This window comes from Hippocampus bargibanti, linkage group LG06 (genome assembly GCF_051943395.1).
Source record: "Hippocampus bargibanti isolate YZ-2025 linkage group LG06, ASM5194339v1, whole genome shotgun sequence".
NCBI lineage: Eukaryota > Metazoa > Chordata > Actinopteri > Syngnathiformes > Syngnathidae > Hippocampus > Hippocampus bargibanti.
Genome location: NC_142739.1, coordinates 17,967,501 through 17,987,942, shown reverse-complemented (window position 1 = coordinate 17,987,942; position 20,442 = coordinate 17,967,501). Strand labels below are relative to the sequence as shown.

Below are 20,442 nucleotides of genomic sequence, written 5' to 3'. Positions count from 1 at the left end.
ATCGATATATCCGACCCTGTTTGCATGTAATTTTCTCCGTGCGTGCACAGAAATAGTATCGATATAACCGGGACTATCGATATATCCGATATCGTTATAACGAGACTTTACTGTATATATATATATATATATATATATATATATATACTATATACTATGAAATTGACTTATTATAATTATGATAATGATGTCTGATTATGTTAGGCCAGCAGAGAAGGCCTTGCTGGCTCTGACGACCCACCACTGGTCTTCGGTTAAAGCCACGTGATTTGTCATGAATGCAGCAGTGAGGGGGGGGGAGCGGGGGGGGGGGGGGATATTAAACATTTAAGAGACAGGCAGACGACAGAGAGAGAGTGAGAAAACACACACCCACACATAAAAGGGAGATGACAGAGCTTGAAAAAAAAACAAAAGTGAAAACAACAAAAGTGAAATGTTACAGTAATTATAAGTGCCTTGCATGCTGGGTCCAAGAGGACAGTAATTTCATCTGTGCTGTATGTCATGCATATTAGCATATTTGACAATAAAGCAGACTGTGAGAAAAAGGATAGAAAACAGTTAAATTTGGACTTGTTTCAACTTTGATAGTTCAAAAGCTGAGTGTAGACTGGAAGGTTAAAATATCCCATCAATCAGGCTCCACAAACAACCCGCACAAGCCATCTGTACACTGGATGTAAAAAGCTATCAACCCAGCTAAACAGAACACAATTGATGAGGTATTAGATAAAATGATCGCATAGAAAGCACCTAAAAGGGATCATTCCTCAAGATGGTGAAAGAAGGTTATGTTCCTCATCAAGTGTTTAATGCTGAGGAAATCGGCCACTCCATTCCATCAAGCCATCAACAACCATCACAAAGGTAAATAAACCGACTTTATTAAGTACAGTTTATTTCTTTAATTATAATACCATAGCACATTTATTATACATAAAATAAGGTATATTTTGTGTAGTTTTAAGGCTTAGAAAATCAAATGGATAAATATGTTTTACGGGGACCTGGGAACGGATTATTCTCATTTTAATGGTTTCCTATGGGAAATTAATTTTTGGGATACACATTTTTTGACTTACACACTCTGCCTGGGAACCAATTAAATTCGTAAGCCAAGGTATCACTGTCTAAAAACGATTAAGGCACCAAGAACAGCAAGCATTTCCAGGCATTTCTATAGGATTTTTTTCATTTTTTTAAATTTTGTAGTCCGCTCTAAGGCACTACTGTGATAGGCCATAGCCACCCACACATGAATTGAAAATATGAACATGTAACCTCCACAAGGAAAGGGAGAATCCGTAATCTGTACCTAAGGCTCAACCAACATGATCTTGCTGAGAGGCAGCTGTGTTCATCATTGTTTCACTTTGATGCTAAAATCTAAAAAACTATGATTATTTACAGTGCACCATATCAATACAGTGTCTGAAACCCGTGACAAAAAGTTAGCGGACACCAGGGAAGACAACTCTGAAAAATTGCCTGTCCGGCCATAAAGTTGCCTGCCCCATTTTTCACAACTTGAAACACAATAAGACAACTAATCGAAGAAAAAAAAAATTGTGAAGTTAAATTAAGTTAAATTAAGTTAAATTAAGGAAGTACCTACCACAAATGCTCCCTTGCTTAATTTATGGTAAATATCCCAAGCTGAAGATTTTGCTCGAGTTGTCTTCATGGTGCACAATGCAATGTTTGCGTTGCGTTGTCTGCTAAAAGCCACGTGGATTCCTCTTTCTAAGCACCTTTTAGAACTCTCACGTACACTTTACAGTCACAGTATAGTCCGAAGCATGAAACGGGCTTCTGATTGGCTGTTTGTTTGGCAATTTGCATACGGCAGCCAATCAGAAGCCTTTTTCGTGCTTATACCGACTATACCGTGACTGTAAAGTGTACTTGAGAGTTTTGAAAGGCGCTTAGAAAGAGGAGTCCGCGTGGCTTGTAGCAATTTGCTTGTAGCTTTTGCTTTATTGAATAAAACAAACGTTTGACTTGAAAAAAAATATATATTTTTTTTTCTTGAAGAAGTTGTTAGCCACCTGGGCCGAGACGTTTTGAAATTTGTACGCCCGACGTAAAGGTTGTACGGCTCTGGCCTCCGGGCAGATGTTTTACATCTGCACTGCAATACACTGTAATCTGTATTAGCCGCATATGTGTTCATCTGATAAATGTGCTGTAGTTCATTTGTACTTTCAAGTATATGAGCCCACAAAGAGGGACTCCACACCTAATAAAAAGAACAAGTGACACCCGGAGCATTATCACCGTATCTAATCACAAAGTAACATCAACTAGTTAATTCTCTAAACAGAGTCCTGCTAATTAAAAAGACTGCTGGTCTGTCAAGCACAGTAATAGCCAGCCTTGAATGGACTGCAAACATGACTGCAAGCTTTCCCACTTTGCTTTTGTAACAGAATCCACTGTCCCGTGAATTAGACACACTGTCAGTAGAACTAATAGTCTTAACACTCAAGTGAATCTGATGAGTTTTTCCCAGAAAGCAGATAATGAGCAGAGTAAAATAATCCCCTCTAAAACCTTCAAGGCCTGCTCCGTAAAGCTACAAATATTGCAGAATTAAACAAATCAAATTGTGTGTGTATGTGAGTGTGTTTATATACAATACAATAAAATACAATACAATACATATTGATTTATAAAGCGCTTTCAAAACAGTTAAAGCTGTAATCAAGCGCTTAACATGGACAACTATCATAACCAGGAAATAAAACAGTCAAAAAGATAGTAGAAATCACCAAGGAGTGAAACCAAGATTAAGTATAGACAGTGATACCTCAGCTCACGAACTTAATTGGTTCCCAGAAAGTGTTGTAAGGCGAAAAGTTGGTCTGACTAACATTTATTTGCCATAAGAAACCATTAAAAATGAGAATAATCCTTTCCAGGTCCCTATAAAACATAATTTCCTACTAGATAAACCTTAAAACTACACAAAATATTCCATATTTTATATATAATAAATGTTTTATTGCATTGTAATTTAGGAAATAAAGTGTACTGTATTACAAAGTCGTTTTATTTACCTTTGTTAAGGTCATTCATGTAGTTGCCTCTTGATGATATCCGAGTGAAGTTGCTCTCTCTGTGGTAATACCCTCACTCACACTGTCCCCTGCAAGCTGCTTTTCATTAATCCAAATCAACAGAAGTCAGTTTTTACGTTTTTGGTCAGATACATTTTTATTGATCGCATTTTGTCCTGCTCGGCATTACTGGGATTAAAAACATTCAATTTACTCCTGAACCTCTCAATGTGGATTGTTCAGTACGTGTCAATAACAAATTTTCGCTGCTTGAGTTCTTAGAATTTCGGTAATTTGAATTTTGTTATTTATTAACACGTGAGAGGCAGCCCAGGTTCAATTCCTGAGTGTCGTTTGCATGTTCTTCCCAAGTATGCATGGGTTTTCTCCAGGTACTCCGGTTTCTCCTTACAGTCCAAATTGTCCCTTGGTGTGAGTGTTAGCACGAATGGTTGTTCATTACTGTGTGTCCTGGGATTGGCTGTCAATCGGTTCAGGGTGCCCCCCCGCCTATTGCCTGAAGTCAGCACCTCCCACAACCCCACTGAGCATAAGGTAGTTCGGAAATTGAATGAATGAATATCTTGCGAGAATCAAGGCGAGATCATGAGAAACAAGCAAGCAAAAGCATGGCAATGCCAACGACACAATTACATGGCTCAGGAATAAACACAAAGCAGCCATTGTTTTTGCTTTTTCACGACACTATACCATTCATAACATTACAGTAAATTTCATATGCGCCGGGTTTGAGTGATATTGTCATTACAAATGTATTGTATCAAACTGTGAGGTATTCCAAGTACGTGATTTATTTAATTAGATTTGCACATGATCCCAGATATTTAAAACACATTACACAAATTATGAGATCAAAGTACTGATTTGAGATCGGCTGACAACAAATGTAAATTTCAAGTTGCTTGCTTATGAGTCTACTAGAGTCACAGTTTGATGTCTTTACTAGCTTTGCCCTGCCTGCCTCAGCACATGGAGTACCAGCTGGCCCCCAACATGTGAGAGCCGAATTCTCTAGCATGTGCACAATTGCAGATCCAAGTCTGTGAGACACAACTTGACGCATACAGGGAAACAGATGGACTAATGCGAGATGGAAAAAGACATTTCTTGGAGACAGCAAAAAGCATTATTACACAGGATTCTTTTCAATATAGCATGTGTGGGATTAGAATAGCTAGGCATAAACAGGTTCATGGTCTATGCTGTGTCCTTTGACAGCTTTGGTATCCCCTGATGCCCCATACCTGAGCAATGCCAAGGGTCAGCACCAAACAAGGCCTCCATCAGCAAACAGCATGAGCCCCTCAAACATATTCACAGAGAAAACAGAGTAAAACGTGTCCCAGTTAGAGCTGCCATTTATGATGATCCATCATGAAAAAGAATGACTGAAAGAGAAGAAACCCCATTAGTCAATTCAACTGTCTTGCACTATTGCTGCAAGCCACTTAATAACCCTCTTCACATCAACACAAACTTATATGTCCAGTCACATTTTCTTGATAGCAAAGCACAAAAGTAGCAAAACTGTGGATTTCACGGCCAAATACAGTGATACCTTGGCTTAAGAACTTAATTGGTTCCCAGACAGAGTGTGTAAGGCGAAAAGTGTGTTTCCCAAAAATTAATTTCCCATAGGAAACCATTAAAATGAGAATAATCCCTTCCCCCAGGTCCCCATAAAAAATAATTTTCTACTTTCTAACGCCGAGGCGGGTGGGCTTTGGGTCGAGGGTCCGCCGACGTCGGCCAGGGCGAAAGCCGAGGCGGGTCGGCCGTAGGCGCTCAGGTGCGCTCGGGTGCGAGAACGGAGCGTCGGGACCCCGCCGCCGCCACCGCCTCTTTGAGACTTATCCGCCTCAGTCCGAGCGTGTGTGTTGGGCGACCTCTTCTGGCTTCTCTGTTAGCAGGGAGAGCGATTTTTCAACAGCGCACATGCATGAGAAGCCGTGTGTATTTGGGTCAGCAGAACAACACTAATAAAAATCGATAATACAAAATATAACATGATAAAAATGACACTCAAAGATTTATAATTGAACTGCAAGCTGTTTGGTATATAATAGTATTCAATTGAAAACGTTCTTTAAACACAACAGATTGACAGCATATACTATTTTGTCGTATAAACCTTACGACCGTTTGATGTTACCTTTACTTTATAATACATGTTCCAAAGCAATCAGTTATTTTAAAACCAAATAAACAAAGTAACAATGATAATGTTAATTTATGTTTGTTGCTAAGAGTCACCATCAGTCACATACAGTACTGAATGCTAGAGGATTTGTTGGCTAGAATACACAAAGTACAACATGTACATATGTGTCGGCCACATGACTTCAGTGGGGGCTTATACTGTTTGAAAACACATTTTCTAATATGATTTGTTTCATTATTTCCTGTCGCTCACCATTTATCGGTTCCAGTTATTCCGCGAAAATATGAATCCAGGAAAATGTCAGATTTTTCTCATAACTGTTTGGATCAGACTTTAAATGATATCTGTCAAAAAAGAAATAGCTTTCCTTCTGTGTCCCATTAAACTGTCCCCACTGGTATGGCATTTTTATGGTAATGTGTGAACAGAAAGGATACAGGAGAAACAGAATTGTTCTGAATACCAAGTGTGTTGTCAACCGGCAAAAATAAAAAACAAAATGGCCATGATGTATAAAAAGGTCAGTCTAAAAGATTGGACAATGCAAAAAGTTGATGTGGTATTCCCCCAAATATGAGCGAGTGACAGGATGAATTACAGTGATGCCAAAATGTTTCTTTAAACCTCAGTCCATATTCATGTGTGGGTCCTGGGAAACATGCTTGTGCAGTGGAGGAGTCGGTGGACAATTTAACAAATTGGATTGGATTGGATTTGCCTTTATTAGCCTCGCAGTGGAGAAATTCACATTTCACAGCGTTGGATTGATCGATCGATGGATGGATCGATCCATCGATCGATAGATAGATAGATAGATAGATAGATAGATAGATAGATAGATAGATAGATAGATAGATAGATAGATAGATAGATAGACAGACAGACAGGGAGGTAGGTAGGTAGAGAGAGAGACAGACAGAGAGAGAGAGAGAGAGAGAGAGAGAGAGAGAGAGAGAGAGAGAGAGAGAGAGAGAGAGAGAGAGAGAGAGAGAGAGAGAGTAAATATCATACCAAACAACTTGGGATATACATAGATGTTTTTCCCAACCATTTTGACAATTTATTGCTGACGTGAGTCCAATGAACTAGAGTAAGTGGTACTTACTTTAGTGTATGTTACATTAACGACTCACCACTCAAGCACCAAAAACCTAATGCAGCATACAAATGCAATCGTGAATCATACCTGTAAATACCCTTGCAGTCTTCAATAAGCAATAGCCTCTGACTGATTAACCATTTGTGTAATATATCAAACCCCACTTCTAACGCATACATCACAAATCTAATGATGGGCACGGTCACAGCAGTCTTTTCAGGCATTCATCTCCTGTAAATAATGTTAAAAAAATCTAAATTATATTGTCTGTTCTGCTGCCACATCATTGAAACAATTTCCACATTACAGGGGTATTATGAATTTTTCAAATATCTATGTCGCTTTAGCATCATGAGCAACAATTTGTGGACTCTGCAGAATGGACAGTTATAATGGAATACATCGCCCAGGACAGGTCCCAAGTGGGAAATATTGACTAGGCCACAAATACAACAAAAATGGCATGTAAAGTGAGTAATGTAAGTAAAGTAAGTAGAGTAAGTAAATCTCACAACACAATTCATTAAAACATGCTTGTTCAGAAAAAAACAACAACATACAGAACAGTGAACCCTCGTTTATCGCGGGAGATGCCTTCCAAAAATAGCCCGCGATAGGTGAAATTCGCAAAGTACAATGTAGTCAGCTTTTTTTTGTACACAATGCAAAACTGTACATACTCCAGAATGAAACAAATAAACAATAAAACCTCTTTTTTAATAGTTTAAAGAACGGTGTTGTAAAACAATATTTTGCTGCTGCGCTTATTCGTCCAGACTCTGCTGCGCTGTAGCGTCTTTTTCTACTCAAGGAGTCTTTCTCAGAGAGAAGAACATTGTTATCAGTAGTTGTTGGCACTCTTCTTTTTTTTTTGTCTTTCTTTTTTTTGAGAATAGAGAACAGCCCATGGAGCAGAATGCTCCATGAGCTTTTCAAAGCTAGTGTGTTTGATTTTATTCTGCTTTGTTTGCAGTGTTGTTTGCAGTGTTTCTTTTACTTTGTTTGTTTGCACATTTGCATGCCATTAATAAAAATAAATACATAAATGAATAAATAAATAAAAAGTTTTTCCCCTGAAAAAACATCTGCGATACCCTGAAGCCACGGTAAGTGTCATGATCTGGTTGGCGACCAACGGGGGGCGCTGTCGGCCCTGCCTGCACCTGCACAGGTGCTGGTCATCCCGATCAGATTGGCGACCAACGGGTAGCGACGTCAGCCCTGCCTGCAGCCTCGCAGGTGCTGGTCGTTTTAATCACTGACACTTAAAACGACACCCGGCACGACCATCCGGTGTCGGTTCATTGTTTGCTGCATGTTTGTTGCATGCTTTGTATGCATTGTGTATGCATCGTATGCTGTGCATGTGTTTGTTTAACCTTGGCGGACTTTTACACTTGGTTTTCTTTTGAACTTTGTATTTTTTCCGTTCAGATGATTTTGATGTTTTACATTTTGTTCCTGCTGATCTTTATTTTAATACAATTTGTCACACAACCTCCTGCTCCCTCCTGCCTGCTTTGTGACAGAATGAACCGACCAACCATCGGATCCCGCAGGTACATCGGACCCGTTTCATTTCCACCCTGTGCCTGGCAATGCTACGTCCACGTTAGCCCAAGCCTCGTGGAGTTTGAATTGTGTCAATCGACAAGCCGCAACGTCCACGTCAACGTCCGGCCGAGACCTCCTTCCAGGTGGCCGTCCAGGGTGACACTAGGTGACTGGCAGTGCACGCCCACGTCCAGCCACGCTGTCGTCGTGCATGACGAATTGAGTCTCATCCACGACGAGCCGTGCAACGTCCACGTCCACGTCAGTCCGAGACCCCACTCACCGCTGGACCCCGGAGCGGCTCAGGACTGGTCTCGTTTCCCCGGTGCCGGGCAGTTCACGCCCACGTCGGCGTCCAGCCGAGACCTGGTCCCATACGGCCGTACGGGGTGCCATTCTGCGCCTGGCAGTTCGACGTCCACGTTGAGCCATGCGCCGTCGCGTGAACGTGCGAGAGGGATCGTACTCATGCCCACGACGATCCGTGCCGCGTCTTCGTCCACCCCAGGCCGAGTCCCGTTCCCATCAGGCCGCCGCCCGTCGTATGCTGGAGAGGCAGCGGTTGCCGTCTCCACCATTGTTCCCTGGCGAGTGGACCTTTTGGGAGACTGTTGGGACTTCTGGAAGCAGCCCCTTGAAGGGGGAGTACTGTCATGATCTGGTTGGTGACCAACGGGGGGCGCTGTCGGCCCCTCCTGCACCTGCACAGGTGCTGGTCGTCCCGATCAGATTGGCGACCAACGGGTAGCGACGTCAGCCCTGCCTGCAGCCTCACAGGTGCTGGTCGTTTTAATCACTGACACTTAAAAGGACACCCGGCACGACCATCCGGTGTCGGTTCATTGTTTGCTGCATGTTTGTTGCATGCTTTGTATGCATTGTGTATGCATTGTATGCTGTGCATGTGTTTGTTTAACATTGGCGGATTTTACACTTGGTTTTCTTTTGATACTTTGTATTTTTTCCGTTCAGGTGATTTTGATGTTTTACATTTTGCTGACCTCTATTTTAATACAATTTGTCACACAACCTCCTGCTCCCTCCTGCTCCCTCCTGCCTGCCTTTTGGGATCCGCACCCACCATCACCACCCTGCAAAACGTGACAATAAGTGAACCGCGAAGTAGCGAGGGATCACTGTACTTGAGTAGTTATGAATCAGCCAGGCTGTTATTGCTACCACTTCCAGTGCATCACAGCTGCAGTAGAAACACGCTACTGCATCAAATCATGTCTGAAGGAATCCTCCTTGTATCTCACCTTTATCCACTCAGAGTCATTCTTAATGTTATCTATTCAGTTTCTAACATTTCTATTTCGATTCCATTCTTTGTCTATTGAGGGCAGATGTTTTTTGGCAGCCATCCCAGATAATATTGTGAAATGAAAGAAGTATGAGGCACAGTTTAGTTTATGACAGGCTGGGCTGCATGCTCCGATCAGACACAATGAGTTCTCTTTTAAGTACTGGGACTCCGGAGGCAACAGAGGCGTCCACCAAACACCCTCAACAACTGAAAAGTGATGGAAGAAAAACAAATGCGTGTCGAACCTGACACACATTTTTTACATTGGATTGGATTGGATCTACAAAGATTTGAATGGCAGATATATAAAATGCAAAGTCAGTTTGATGATGCAATTGATCAACTGGACGTCACCTTCACAGTTATGGTTCTAAATAACATTGATGCTGAATTTTAAAAATTCTCCATGTTCATCCCAGGTTCATACATAGTGTATACAGTGGTCATCGAAGTACTTGAGGCTTATGTCCACATCAAATTAATCTGTTACACTGTATCATAGCCAGCTTCGTGTGCAAAAGCATAGTGAGACAACTATCGGCAATTGTGGTTTCCTGAAAAGTTATGACATTTTTTCTGCCAACACTGACAATAAGCATGCAAGTTAAAGTGATGTGAAAGATTTCCAAATGCTGCATATCATTCTTGAACACCCATCCACCCATTATTTTACCGCTCATCATCACAAGGCTCATAGGTTTGCTGGAGTCTTAGCTGATTTTAGCCAAGAAGCAGGGTCAGATGCATTTCAATTAATTCCACACCATTTAGTTCAGCACCAGCTTTTGAACGGTCACTTACAATTTCGATATAAAATAGCAATGTTTTTTTTTTTTTCAAAATATTGAAGAGACTTACTGTCATGAAGCCATCCAGTAGACCAGAGTCAGGTTTAGGTGGAGCCTGCAGTCGTTCCATGGACCACTTCTCTATGATGGAAGCGACTTGGCTGTTCTCTGTGTTGAGAATCCTAAAGCCAGTCATATTTACACCACTATATCGGTATGGCTCTAAATCAAGGGCAAACAGATCCTGAGAGTACAAACAAAGTAATTAGATCCAATTTATAAAATAACTTATGAAAAAAAGTATTCAGTTGTTGATGAAGTGGATGAAATGTCACTCAACATCACTACAATACTGACTGTACTTAACTGTTTTTCACTTCACTATAATGATTTGTTTTACACATGGTTACTACCGTTATAATATTTCAACGTTATGGGGACAAGGGATGAACTTAAAACAATCATGTGAAATGAAGGTCAGCTATGGGAAACAGTCAAAGCAAAAGGTCCAGGATGAAGTTATTAGGTTTTAATGATAGTTGGATAATGAAGAAGCAAACACATAATATTTCTCTCTCTCTCTCTCTCTCTCTCTCTCTCTCTCTCTCTCTCTCTCTCTCTCTCTCTCTCTCTCTCTCTCTCTCTCTCTCTCTCTCTCTCTCTTTTGCTCTCTCTCTCTTCTTTTTTTCTTTTTTAATGATATTTCGTGGAAAGACCCTATTTTCTTAAATGATAAAGATCACAGTGATTTGGGGGATAGAAATCAAAAAGATAAACTATTGATACATAAATTAAGGGGAAAGAGCAAACAATGCTGCTCAATACAGCAAATCCGTCTCTATTTTGGGATACAAATTTTAGGTCTCTATGTAAAGTAGGTATAGACAGTTTTACTTACCAGTGTGGTAAAAATATAATGATAGTATTCCGTCATCATCCCCATAGCAAGAGCCTAAGAAATAGAAAGAAGGACAGAGTGAGATATCACAAAGGTAATATTGGATTGGATTGAATTTGCCTTTATTAGTCTCGCAGTGGAGACATTTACATTTCCCAGCAGCAAAGTTATGAAAGAATGAAGATGTTTAAGATTGAATGTGTGCACACTTAAGCATTTCTTTGATGATTGTGTAGACTGGCTGTAAATCATGTAGCATGACAAGACAGGCATTTTGCTTAACTTCTCGGAGCATAGGAAAAGATGGAACTGCATAAGAACACAGTTGACATGCCGTAGATGTTTTAACGTGCATTATTGGTCAACTGTATTAACTCAATGACCAACCATGGTTATTATAATATAATTTTAATCAAAGGCGAGTCGTGTCTTTGTTGCAAAGTTTCAACATTGTTTTTCTCTTCACATGCGGGTATCCGATGTGTGATCTTATGTTGGATTTGTTGAATTCAAAATAAATGATGTTGGCCCTGATAGCTGCCCCCCTGGTGAGTGGCCAGGTTGGAGGAATATCTCAAACGGTGTATGCAGGTGAACCTGGTTTCTTTGGGTACTCAAAACATAAGAGTTATATGACTTCAAGGTTACGAATCAAAAAAAAAAAAAAAAAAAAAAAAAAATGAACGTATTCATTGAGAATGTACATTTGCAGTTATGGTCATGACTTAATGTGTCATTTGTAACCACTGTTTTGGCTCGTGAAGTTCGGTGCTTGTTAAATTGTGTTTGAGTTTATCTTTCTGTGTGATGAGGATCGACACCTGCTTCTTTCTGATTGGCAGCCTTCATACTTAAATATACCTAAACAACCAATCGGTGTCGGAGAGAAGGCCATGATTTGTCATTTTTGTTTCAGAAGTGCCACCAGCTGCACTGGTTAACCCCACAGTTTAAAAGGGATTCTCCGTCTTTTTGTCACGCTTTGTGTAAATGCCCGTTTAATTGCCAAAGCCTTTTTTTTTTCATTCCTTCATCCATTCAGTCTTTTCTTCAGTCAGTTTTCTCAGGTGTAGTTCCAGGATCTTCACCATTATTTAATTAATTCACTTAATGATTTAATTCTTATGTTGCACTAAACGTATTTAGGATTTGGGATTTGGTAGTGTGAAGTCTGTTTTTGAGGTATTGTTTCACGTGTTTTGTTGTGTTGCTCTCCTGTTCGCACGATTAATGTGCAGTCGCGTGTTTAACAGTCAAAACTTTAATGCACTGCTTTTCTTATCTCCCATCTCCCACACATGGTAGACGCTTCAGGTGAAGGTTTATACATTGCTCCCAGCCTTTTTTATGGCAATTCATGGAGCTCTAGAGTACTTTACAACAATGAAACTACAAAAAGAAGTCTCAAAAGAGTAGACACACTGTGAAATCTGTAGCAGAGGTCAATACATTACATTAGTTTGCTTCATATAAAACTTTCCAACTGTCTCTCAGGTTCACTCAAGCCCTGGAAATATATGTAGACATGCAAGTTTGTGTAGGAATTGGGCTTGAGTTTTATAAATACTTATAGGAAATGTTCATGCCAAAGGACTTGTGGAAAGCACTTAAAGACTCAAGAGTGAGAAGGAAACTTGAAATTAAATGAAACTCTACATACATATCCTACAAAAGAAAACATAACATCATACTGTGGGGCATGTGCGATGTTGTGCTGAAAAGGAACTGTTTGAGTAGGTGGTGCTGCAGTGAAGCCTGTAGGCAGGTGCACCAGATGTTTTACTAGATAGGGTAGACATGCACAAGAGCATCAGTGAAGCAGGGTTACATTCTAGAAGAGTGAAGGTGGTAAATAATACATTGGCTGTCAAATGATTCAGAAATGTGTCAAATTGGCAGACACACATGTTTGATTTGGAGCATATCCCTTAAATGAAGGGGTTATGCCATTGTGTTAGCAGCGGAGAATTCAGCAAACGCAACACAGATTGTTTTTTTTTTTTTACATGGGTTCACCATTTTTATTCTAGGGACATTTCTAGCTCCGGAAGCTCACATGTGCATAACAAAAATAATAAGAATGCGCCCATCCATCCATTTTCTGATCCACTCTATCTTCACAAGGGTTGTGGGTCATGCTGGAGCTTATTCCAGGTGTCTTTGAGCAGTAGGAAGGGGACACCCTGGCTCGGTTAGCAGCCAATTGCAGCACAAATAGTAATAATAATTTGTTAAAATCATTATTACAATAACAGTATTAGAAATAGAAAATAGAGATAGCAAAAATATTGTGCATGGAAGAGATCATCCAAAGACACACAACCCTTGCAGGTGGAAGGCCAAATGAGGAATTACTGAAAATATCTATGATATATTTAATGAAAGGCCAGAGTTGTTTGGTTTTCTTCAAGCTCAAGAAATATTAACACCTTTCTCTGTCATTGTGGAGTACGTATTGGTCTTGAGTGTTTGTTTTTCCTAGCCCGTATCTTCAAATTGCTTGAGGTGTTTGGATCGGAGAGTAAATTCTCAATTTATCACCTTGTCACTTGCTCCCCTCACCCTGTGGCAGTGAAATTTGAATCATGATCAAAACAATGACACTAGTGAAGAAGAAAGACCAATCCGTGTCTGTTTGAGCTCAACCTTGAATTCCTACCACTGCAATCTATCATTAAAAGCACCTTGGAGATGAGTTTTCAAAGTAGAATCCCAGTTTCTCTATAATTCTATTAACATTTGGTGTGTGTGTGTGTGTGTGTGTGTTTGTGCGTGTGCGCGTGTGTGTGTGTGTGTGTGTGTGTGTGTGTGTGTGTGTGTGTGTGTGTGTGTGTGTGTGTGTGTGTGTGTGTGTGTGTGTGTGTGTGTGTGTGTGTGTGTGTGTGTGTGTGTGTGTGTGTGTGTGTGTGTGTGTGTGTGTGTGTGTGTGTGCGCGTACAGGCTGGGCAATTGCCAATTCATTGCAATCGTGTGGGGCTGTAATCTGGTGTCAGGCTCCTGCCTGCCATACTAGGACTCACAAAATCAATAAGTATCACAGATTAGTGTTGCATGGAGCATGATTAAACATAGAGGGATAGCGAATGGATGCTGCTATGAAGTATGAAACTTTGAGGGAACGTCAATTATTTCTGCATCTTTCCCAAAATAAGGTTAATAAACAGGGCATTAATTGTCTGATCCACATTGCAATGGAAATGTGTAGTTTGTGTTTGAAAAATACATCGAAACATAACATAACAACGACAAAATACATTGAAACATACAATACAATACGTGAGTGTGCACACTTGTGCAACAAAATTATCTCTTTCATTTTTTTGTACTGATTATCACAGGTTATAGATCATTTAGTGGTTTGGAGGTATTTAAATGTGTTGATTTTTTTTTTCTTTTGTAAAACAGTATCATAAAAATCAGACATTTTACCAGGGGTGTGGAATTTTTTTAGAAACTTCAAAGGGGGACAGCCATCATAACCATCAAAAGTGGAGATGGGGGCATTGTGCAAGAGTAAGTAAACTGTAATGAGAATATAATAATTCTTTGCATTCCACTGCTCATCTCTAAATGAACAATACTACAACATGGCTTATAAAACGTACAATGGTAAGACTTCATGCAAAAACTCGATCAAGTGTTGTTTTTTAGAGCCATATTATTGCAAACAAAAATGCTCTCTACAATTAACTCAGTCAAAGACTCCATTAAAAAAAAAAACATATAATTGCTAACCTCCGAGGATAACTCGGACTGAGTACTTCTCTTTGTATTCTGAGGAATAAAAATTAAATCAAACATCAGCATGCATTCATTCCCAAACATTAAAAGTGTCAGGGACCAAACTTGAAACCTGAGAAGATCTGAGCCCATCTAAATGTCACCAATTGCGGTTCAATGAGTTCTAATTGTAAATATAGTTCTCCTCACCATGACACATCATTGCACACAATGAGCATGTCCATACAAAATGTAAATGAACATTAGCAATAATTATTTCGAAAATGTAATCATGGGTTTTGCCCATAAACATTAGCCCAAAAAAATATGTGAATCAAACCTCTGAATCCCATACCGGATCGGTTAACAACGGTCGCAATTGGTACTGTTGACCTTCAGGGTGCCAGTGGAAAATTGACTACTGTTGGTCGAAGAAGGAGAGGAGGGAGGTGTGCCTGGAGGAAAAGAGAGAGATGGAACGCCAAGAGGATAGAACTAAGAGTAGGAACTTTGAATGTAGGAACAATGACAGGTAAAGGTCGAGAGCTGGTTGACATGATGCAGAGAAGGAAGGTAGGCATAATGTGTGTCCAGAAGACCCGGTGGAAAGGGAGCAAGGCTAGAAGCTTAGGGTCAGGGTTTAAGTTGTTCTATCATGGTGAAGACAGAAAGAGAAATGGAGTTGGGGTTATCTTAAAAGAGGAGTTTGTTAGGAATATCTTAGAAGTAAAAAGAGTATCAGATAGAATGATGAGTCTAAAGCTAGAAATTGAAGGTGTGATGTTCAATGTTGTTTGTGTGTATGCCCCACAAGTAGAATATGAGCTGGTGGAGAAGGAAAAGTTTTGTTTGGACTTTGATGCAGTCATACAGAACATCCCGAGAAGTGAGAGGGTTGTAATTGGTGGAGACTTCAATGGACATGTTGGCGCAGGAATCGAAGATGATGAGGAGGTGATGGGCAGGTTTGGACTCCAGATGAGGAATGCTGAAGGACAGATGGTGGTTGATTTTGCTAAGAGAATGGAAATGGCTATTGCGAATACTTTCTTTCAGAAGACACAGGAACATAGGGTGACCTATAAGAGTGGAGGCAGAGGTACACAGGTAGACTACATTTTGTGTCAACGGCGCCATCTAAAGAAAATCAGTGACTGCAAAGTAGTGGTTGGTGAGAGTGCAGCCAGACAGCATAGGTTGGTGGTGTGTAGGATGATGCTGGCAGTGAGGAAGATGAAGAAATCAAAGGCTGAAGTGAGGACAAAATGGTGGAAGTTGAAAAAGGAAGAGTGTTGCATGACATTTAGGAAGGAGGTAAGACAAGCACTGGGTGGGCAAGAGGTCCTTCCAGATGACTGGCAAACTACGGCGAACCTAATCAGAGACACAGGTCGGAAAGTAGTTGGTGTATCGAGTGGAAGAAAGGTAGAAAAGGAGACTTGGTGGTGAATGGGGAGGTGCAGGAGTGTATTCAGAGAAAGAGGTTGGCAAAGAAGAAGTGGGACACTGAGAGGACGGACGAGAGTAAACAGTAGTACAAGGAGATGCAGCGCACGGTAAAGTAAGGTGGCAAAGGCCAAACAAGAGGCCGATGATGACTTGTATGCTCGGCTGGACAGCAAGGAAGGTGAGACTGATCTGTAAAGGCTGGTGAGACAGAGAGACAAAGATGGTAAGGACCTGCAACAGATTCGGGTGATTAAGGATAGATATGGCAATGTATATAACAGGTGCCAGTAGTGTGATGGCAAGATGGAAAGAGTACTTTGAAGAATTGATGAATGAGGAAAATGAGAAGAAAGAAAGGGTAGAAGACGTGACTGTTGTGGACCATGACGTAGCAAGCATTAGCAAGGATGAAATGAGGTGGGCGCTGAAGAGGATGAAGGGGGGGAAAGGCACTCGGGCCTGATGATTTATCAATCAAGGTATGGAAGTGTCTTGGAGAGGTGGCGGTGGTGTTCCTGAATGGGTTATTCAATAAGATCTTAGATGGTGAACAGATGCCTGAAGAATGGAGACGAAGTGTACTCATGCCCATTTTTAAAAACAAAGGAGATGTGCAGAGTTGTACTAACGACAAAGGAAGAAAGTTGATGAGCCATACAATGAAACTCTGGGAAAGAGTAGTTGAAGCTAGACGAAGAGCAGAAGTGAACATTTGTGAGCAGCAGTTTTTTATGGCAAAAAAGAGTATGGCAGATGCAGTGTTTGCTTTAAGAATGCTGATAGAGAAGTTCAGAGAAGGTCAGAAGGAATTTCATTGTGTCTTTGTAGATCTGGAGAAAGCGTATGACAGGGTGCCCAGAGAAGAGCTATGGCATTGCATGAGGAAGTTTGTAGTGACGGAAAAGTATGTCAGAGCGGTGCAAGACATGTATCATGACTGTAAGACAGTTGTGAGATGTGCTGTCGGTATGACTGAGGAATTCAAGGTGGAGGTGGGACTCCACCAGGGGTCAGCCCTGAGCCCCTTCTTGTTTGCTATGGTGATGGACAGGCTGACAGATGATGTTAAACAAGAAACTCTTTGGACCGTGATGTTTGCAGATGACATCGTAATATGTCGCGAGAACAGGGAACAGGTGGCGGAGAAACTAGAGATGTGGATATATGCCCTGGAAAGGAGAGGAATGAAGATCAGTCGCAGCAAGAAGGAATATATGTGTGTGAATGAGAGGGATCCAAGTGCAAGAGTGATGCTACTGGGAGAAGAGATTAAGAAGGTGGAGGATTTTAAGTACTTGGGGTCAACTTTCCAGAGCAATGGATAGTGTGGAAAAGAGGTGAAGAAGCGTGTCCAGGCAGGCTGGAGCGGCTGGAGAAAAATGTCAGGTGTGATGTGTGATAGAAGGGTTTCAGCTATGATGAAAGGAAAAGTGTATAAAACAGTGGTGAGACCAGCCATGATGTTTGGACTGGAGACAGTGCCACTGAACAAAAGACAGGAAGCAGAGCTGGAGGTAGCAGAGCTGAAGATGTTGAGGTTTTCTTTGGGAGTGACCAGGTTGGATAGGATCAGGAATGAGTACATTAGAGGGACAACTCATATTAGAGGCTTTGGAGAAAAAGTCAGAGAGACCAGACTGAGATGGTTTGGACATGTCCAGAGGAGAGAGCGTGACTATATCGGCAGAAGGATGCTGAGCCTTGAACTGCCAGGCAGGAGACCAAGAGGAAGACCGAAGAGGAGGTTTATGGACGTGGTCCAAGAGGACATGAAGGTAGCTGGTGTGAGAGAAGAGGATGCACAAAACCGGGATGGATGGAGGACATTGATTCGCTGTGGCGACCCCTGCGGGGAAAAGCCGAAAGGAAAAGAATATATATATATATATATATATATATATATATATATATATATATATATATATATATATATATATATATATATATATATATATATATATATATATATATATATATATTGTGATATCATGAGAGGCTTGCTCTCAGCGGGATGGAGGCAGATGGAGGTTCTCAGCTGCTTGACCTTGAGCAGGGCACACAGGTCCGTCATGACCTTGGACATAAAGGGGGTTCCCTGGTCGGTCAGTATCTCCTTTGGGATCCCTACCCGGCTGGCGAGAGCAAACAGTTCCTTTGCGATCTGCTTTGTGGTAGCCTTTCTGAGGGGGACAGCTTCTGGGAACCGGGTGGCATAATCCATCATTACTAAAATATACTGGTGTCCCCTAGCACTTTTTGGTAGGGGTCCGACTATGTCCAGTCCAAGCCACTGAAAAGGGGTCTCAATGATGGGTAAGGGAATTAGCGGGTTTCTGTATGTGGGCTTGGGCGCCACCTGTTGGCACTCAGGGCAAGAACGACAATCGTTTTCCACATCCTTGTGCACCCCTGGCCAGAAGAACCGTTGCAAGATTCTCTCTTTTGTCTTTTCCACCCCTAGGTGTCCCCCTAGCAGGTGTGTGTGTGCCAAGTCCAGTACAGTAGCTCGGTGTGGTTGTGGTACAAGGAGTAGTTCGCGTACTTCATCATTTTGCTTCGTAACCTGGTATAATAACCCCCGATCAACCGCAAAATGGGGGTATGTGGGGCTTGTCCTTTCCCCCAGTACTACACCCTCTAAAACCTGCACATTCTTCATGGCGTTAGCAAGGGTAGGATCCTGTAAGTGGGCTGTACCATACCGGCCTGTCAGAGGAAGCAGCTTCTGGGTCCCTGGGTTCTCATCACCACTGGAAGCCGGGAGATTTTCTGGCGCTGGAGTTTTCTCGGCGGTCTCTGGGCCAGACTCCGTCTCCGGTGGTACATTTGCTGTCCCTAGGAGGGCACAGGCTGGGGAGAGTGAATTAGAGGGGTAGGCTTGAGTATTCACTGCACGCGTCTTACCTCTCCCCTTCCGAGGTAGTCGGGCCAGTCTTTCCTGCGTTTCTCTCCACAGGGGGTGAAAGGCCGGGCAGTCGCGTCCAATCAGGAGGGGGACAGGGAAAGAGTCAACCACACCAGCTACCGTGCGGATGATTCCCTTAGTTGTGGTCATGGTGAGTTCCGTAGTGTGGTACTCTCTGGTGTCTCCGTGGACGCAGCAGACTGGAAGGGTTTTCTCCGGAGATAACTTGGTTGGATCGACCAGCGCTTGGCGCACCAAGGTGACCAGGCTTCCGGAGTCCAGCAGGGCTTCAACATCCTGTTGATTCACTGTCACCGGACAGGTGGGGGGCCTTGTTAGTGCGCGTTCACTACCCCCCAGGAGGGAGGCATAGTGAGCAGGGTGGGCACTAGAAGAGTCAGCGGTCGGCATGGACTCTTCCGCTGGTTTTCCACACTGCCATGAGAAGTGTCCCGTCTCTCCGCATCGGTAGCATCGTCTGGTTTCGGTGCCACTGGGCGTCCGCCACTGCCTGGGTGGACTTCTGACACTACCTGGAGCAATCTTGGCGGGCTTGGGCAACTTTGGGCGGGCCATTTCAGTCCGGGATGGGGTTGTGTTGCCGGTTTCCCTCTTGGTCGTTCGCAGCATCTCCGCTGTGGCCTGGTACTGCTCCACCGCTGCCACTGTTTGACCCGCAGTAGTCAGCGACTGCTGACTGATTATCCTTTTTGCCTCATAGGGCAGGGCTCGTAAGTAGCGATCCACGACAATGGCCTCGACCACCTCAGCTGCCGTGCTCCTTTCCGGTTCCAGCCACTTCCGTGCGATGCGGGCCAATTCGTGCATCTGTGCCCGTGGAGGTTGGTCTGGCTGGAAAGTCCAGGTGTGGAAGCGCTGTGCCATCCCGAACTTGGTGAGCCCGTGTCTGCTGAGAATTTCAGCTTTTAAATAGTCGTAGTCTTCTACTCTGTCTGCGGTCAAGTCCAGGACAGCATTCAGCGATTCCCCTGTCAGGAAGGGTGCAAGCAATCCCACCCACTGCTGCTTGGGCCACTTTTCCCGAGTGGCGGTTGCTTCAAACATATGCAAGTACGCCTCAACATCATCCGTCGCCCCCATCTTGGCTAAAAAATCCCCCGCCTTCACCCGGGGAATATTCTTGGCGGCCATTTGTTTCTGCAAGAGCAATTCCTCTGCCTTCAGTTCATTGGCTCTCCTTTGCTCCTCCAGGAGAGCCAAATTGGTCTGATATTGGGCTTCCTGACTTGCAAGCAGGGTTTTCAAAACGTCTTCCATTTTTGTAATTGAGGATATTTTCAATTTAGAAAAACCATAACACAAACCCTCAATGTCCATGCACTTACTACCGCTTGTCCAATGCCCGCATCCTCCACCATATGTGATATCATGAGAGGCTTGCTCTCAGCGGGACGGGACAAGAAGTGCAATGGACGACAGGTTTGGATGCAAAGAAAAAGGTTTTAATCAAGGGTTCCA

At 42.4% G+C, this 20,442-nt stretch overlaps 1 protein-coding gene across 4 annotated transcripts in view; it reads right to left on the bottom strand.

Moving 5' to 3' along the window:
• Positions 1-20,442, bottom strand: part of LOC148896643 (glutamate receptor ionotropic, kainate 2) — a 251,019-nt gene that overhangs the window by 129,218 nt on the left and 101,359 nt on the right. For all 4 annotated transcript variants that reach the window (XM_088997801.1, XM_088997804.1, XM_088997803.1 and 1 more), the window contains 2 exons: positions 10,890-10,943; positions 10,062-10,235 (listed from right to left, as the gene is read on the bottom strand). In XM_088997801.1, coding sequence (XP_088853927.1) covers positions 10,062-10,235; positions 10,890-10,943 — 228 coding nt within the window. The remainder of the gene's footprint in view (positions 1-10,061; positions 10,236-10,889; positions 10,944-20,442) is intronic.